Raw genomic sequence first — 4,392 nt, 5'->3', positions numbered from 1 at the left:
GCAGTGAGAAGAGTCTGTTCTTCTCCGGCCAATCATCAATCACGCCGCTGTTAAGAACAGTTCCTCCTACTGGTCACGCAGTGGTGGCCAGCAAACCCAGCCCGCCAATGACGCGCTGAAGAGAGACCAGCGGCGCCGTAGCCGCGCCACGTCCCAACAAAATTTGCTGTGGAAGAGGAGAATGGGAGCGTTGGCAAGTTGGAATTGGAAACGGGGAGGGTCTGGTTCGTCACGGCCATGCACTGCACGCGCCGGATCTTGTGAGCATGCGCCGGCGTACCTGCCAGCCAACCGACGTCGTTAGCCTTAGCCACCGGAGAAGATGCTGCTAGTGTACCTGATCCGTGCTCCGGCAATTAACGCGGCTGCCTGGCCGCAGCAGGCGCGGCAGAGGGGGGCAGGAGAAGCGAAGAAGCTGGTCAGTGCGTGGGAAGCGGGGAGAAAAGAAGACAGAGAAGCGGCCGGCCAAAGATGGATAGATAGCGAGTGATCATCGTCGATCCAGATTCCAGAAGCGAAGATCTCCGTCCCTCCCTCCACAGGAATTTTCAGAGCCCCCACACCCCAGCACTTAAAAAAATGAATCCCTCTGCCCCGCTCCATCACCCGCAAAAGCCAACCTTGGCTTCCATAGCACATTTTACAAAAGCGTGGTAGTAGTAGTACCGCTGTCGAAAATCACCGAGGAAAAGAAAATGAAAGTGGCGTGGCACGAAAAGGCAGACGAGGGAGGGGGGCTAGATTGATGGGCCCTGTCAGGCAGGTACTATATAGGCAGCTAGAGTTAAAGGAGCTAGAGTGGTAGAGAGCTCGGTGCTTGGTGGAGGAGTTGGAGATAGCGAGAGGGAGAGGGAGGGGGTGGCCGGCCGGCGCGCGCTAGTAGTAATTGGGGCGATAGAGACGCCGCAGCCTAGTGCCCTCGCTATCCATCCGTCCGTCCGTCTCCTACTGTTTTCCAAGGCGGGGAAGAGGAGAAGAAGGGCCTGTTTGGATGGCTGCCAAAGGCTGCCTTTCCAAAATTTTGGTCGTTGACCACAAGATGGGCAGCCGTTTGGATTGCAGCCGAATCTCCCGAAGGCTGCCAATTTTTTGGCCAGCCGTTGTGATTCTGTACTAATACATGGGCGAGTTCTCGGCGGCGATTTACAACAACAACAACAAAGCCTTTAGTCCCAAACAAGTTGGGGTAGGCTAGAGGTGAAACCCATAAGATCTCGCAACCAACTCATGGCTCTGGCACATGGATAGCAAGCTTCCACGCACCCCTGTCCATAGCTAGCTCTTTGTCGATACTCCAATCCTTCAGGTCTCTCTTAACGGACTCCTCCCATGTCAAAATCGGTCGACCCCGCCCTCTCTTGACATTCTCCGCACGCTTTAGCCGTCCGCTATGCACTGGAGCTTCTGGAGGCCTGCGCTGAATATGCCCAAACCATCTCAAACGATGTTGGACAAGCTTCTCCTCAATTGGTGCTACCCCAACTCTATCTCGTATATCATCATTCCGGACTCGATCCTTCCTCGTGTGGCCACACATCCATCTCAACATACGCATCTCCGCCACACCTAACTGTTGAACATGTCGCCTTTTAGTCGGCCAACACTCCGCGCCATACAACATTGCGGGTCGAACCGCCGTCCTGTAGAACTTGCCTTTTAGCTTTTGTGGCACTCTCTTGTCACAGAGAATGCCAGAAGCTTGGCGCCACTTCATCCATCCGGCTTTGATTCGATGGTTCACATCTTCATCAATACCCCCATCCTCCTGCAACATTGACCCCAAATACCGAAAGGTGTCCTTCCGAGGTACCACCTGGCCATCAAGGCTAACCTCCTCCTCCTCACAGCTAGTAGTACTGAAACCACACATCATGTACTCGGTTTTAGTTCTACTAAGCCTAAACCCTTTCGATTCCAAGGTTTGTCTCCATAACTCTAACTTCCTATTTACCCCCGTCCGACTATCGTCAACTAGCACCACATCATCCGCAAAGAGCATACACCATGGGATATCTCCTTGTATACCCCTTGTGACCTCATCCATCACCAATGCAAAAAGATAAGGGCTCAAAGCTGACCCCTGATGCAGTCCTATCTTAATCGGGAAGTCATCGGGCCCCTGCGTGCTCGACCCCGAGGCAGCCAAGGCGGCCGCCGCCAGCGGCGGCATCCAGTTCTGGCAGTCCGCGCAGCACCATCAGCAGCAGCACTCGCCGTCGGCGGCGGGCGGCGGTGGCGGCAACCCTAACCCTAGCCCGGGCCCCTTCTACTTTAAGAAGCCCGTCCAGATGCTCGACGCCGGCGGCGACGGGTCCTCCGGGTCGGGCACCACCACCTGCCAGGACTGCGGCAACCAGGCCAAGAAGGACTGCACCCACAGCCGGTGCCGCACCTGCTGCAAGAGCCGCGGCTTCGACTGCTCCACGCACGTCAAGAGCACCTGGGTCCCCGCCGCCCGCCGCCGCGAGCGCCAGCACCTCGGCGGCTCCGCCTCGTCCCCCGCCAACGCCTCCACCGCCGCCGGATCGAAGAAGCCTCGCCTCCTCTCCTCCCAGCAGGCCACCACCTCGCACACCTCCACCTCCAACGCCACCACGCCGCGCAGCTACGACACCACCTCCAGCCATCAAGGTTTGTATTGTAACCACGCCGCCCACCACGGCAACGTATCCTCTTCACGCGTGCGTAATTCGAGACAGTTTGCTCAGCATCTGCTATGTGTGTGTGCTGCAGACGCGTCGTTCAGGGGGTACCTCCCGCGGCAGGTGCGCGCGCCGGCGGTGTTCAGGTGCGTGCGCGTGACGTCCGTCGACGACGGCGAGGACGAGTACGCGTACCAGGCCACGGTGACCATCAACGGCCACGTCTTCAAGGGCTTCCTCTACGACCAGGGCGTCGACGACGGCCGCGCCAGCAATGACATGGACTCGAGCACCGGCGGCGCCGTGCCCAACATGTCCGAGCTCCACCTCGGGGGCGGCGGCGGCAATGCCGCGAGGGGAGGTGGGGGGTCCTCCTCGATGGCGCCCTCCGACATGTACGGCGGCGGTGGCGCCGGAGGAGCAGGCGGAGGGGGAGGAGGCCAGCAGCACATACTTGGCGGCGGGTCCAGCTATGGTAACACCATGAACTGAGCCGAGCTGCTAGAAGAGTAAGGTCACATAGTAGATCATTACTACAGTACCATTCTTTCCTTTCTTCTCTTCATTGCTAGTAAGTACAAACCTGTCAACCCTCTCATGGCCGGGGTGGAATGCAATGCATGGTGTTCGCCATTAATTTGTTCATGCTGTATGACATCAAGTGTTAATCGTTCCTAGTCTAGTCCAGCCCAGTCCTCCTAGTAGCACCAGTTGCTTAATTTTCTAGCAGTACTAATGTACTCTTAGAGAAGAATAATTGTCAATTAGGAATGTTAAACAAGATAATGAAGATCAAATCAACAGTAGTACTTTGCACAATGAATTGATCAGGTTATTGCCTGCTGGTTTTGTCCAATTGGTTTCTTCTTGTCTCATGCCTTGCTTATGTTCCCAATGCCTGCCTTTCCATATATGGGGATGTGGTCAGGGGTGCAAACCATGTAGGCCGTGGGTGCCATTTCGAGCAGGCTGGGATCCAGAGGCGTGCACTGTTCAGGCTTCTCTCCTGCTGATAGATAGATAGATTATCATGATAGGTTGAGCAGAAAAGTTTGACTCTTGCAACGCTCACTTGCTTGGCTTTCACTCCTTTGCGTGGCCGATTTGGCATCCAATGCTTGCCATGCCTATCTTGTTTATCTCACTCACTCATCGGAGCACACTTTTCCCTGTTTGTTTTCCCCATCTTTTTCTACGGGTAGGTAGGATTGAAAGAACGGGAGGCATTCTTGGCATTGGCTTTGTGCTTTGTAGATGTAGCATCTTCTAATTGCATTGGGACTTGTGTCCTAGAGAGGCCAATGTGTAATGCATGTGATGAGGGAATTCTTGTGCTTATTATACACCATCTTATCTCACACTCATACTACTACTGTACATGTTAAACTATGTTAGCATCTTCAGCTTTTGGTAATTGGCATGCATGTTGGGAAGCATGTTGTAGTAGAGGCTAGAGGAGATGCATGAGGAGGAGAGGAGGCAGGATCATGGTTGCTTCCTGTGCTGTGCTCCATCCTCCTATCCTACCAGCCATGGTTTTTTGTGCTAGCCCCCATATTGATTCCCCGTGCCGGATTGACAAGATGTGAAAGGAAAGGAAAGAAGGCGTGTGAAAAGCAGACCCATGCATGCCTGATTTGACACGGTTCACTGCCTGGGATTGCAGCCTTCTTTCTCCTTTGCTTGTTGGGTGAAAATCTTGGTCGGCTACACTATAGCCTGCTTGCTTAAGCTGCTGTTGCAAGTTACC

At 54.7% G+C, this 4,392-nt stretch overlaps 1 protein-coding gene across 1 annotated transcript; it reads left to right on the top strand.

Annotated features, from left to right (window-relative positions):
- The first annotated feature begins 2,096 nt into the window (after positions 1 to 2,096).
- LOC123063475 (protein LATERAL ROOT PRIMORDIUM 1) lies at positions 2,097 to 3,995 on the top strand. Its single transcript, XM_044487267.1, has 2 exons — positions 2,097 to 2,631; positions 2,734 to 3,995. Exons 1-2 carry the CDS (start codon positions 2,289 to 2,291, stop codon positions 3,132 to 3,134), a joined length of 744 nt encoding a protein of 247 aa, XP_044343202.1. The 5' UTR covers positions 2,097 to 2,288; the 3' UTR covers positions 3,135 to 3,995.
- Positions 3,996 to 4,392: the final 397 nt, after the last annotated feature.

Source organism: Triticum aestivum, chromosome 3A (genome assembly GCF_018294505.1).
Source record: "Triticum aestivum cultivar Chinese Spring chromosome 3A, IWGSC CS RefSeq v2.1, whole genome shotgun sequence".
NCBI lineage: Eukaryota > Viridiplantae > Streptophyta > Magnoliopsida > Poales > Poaceae > Triticum > Triticum aestivum.
This window is presented reverse-complemented; position numbering and strand designations above follow the sequence as displayed.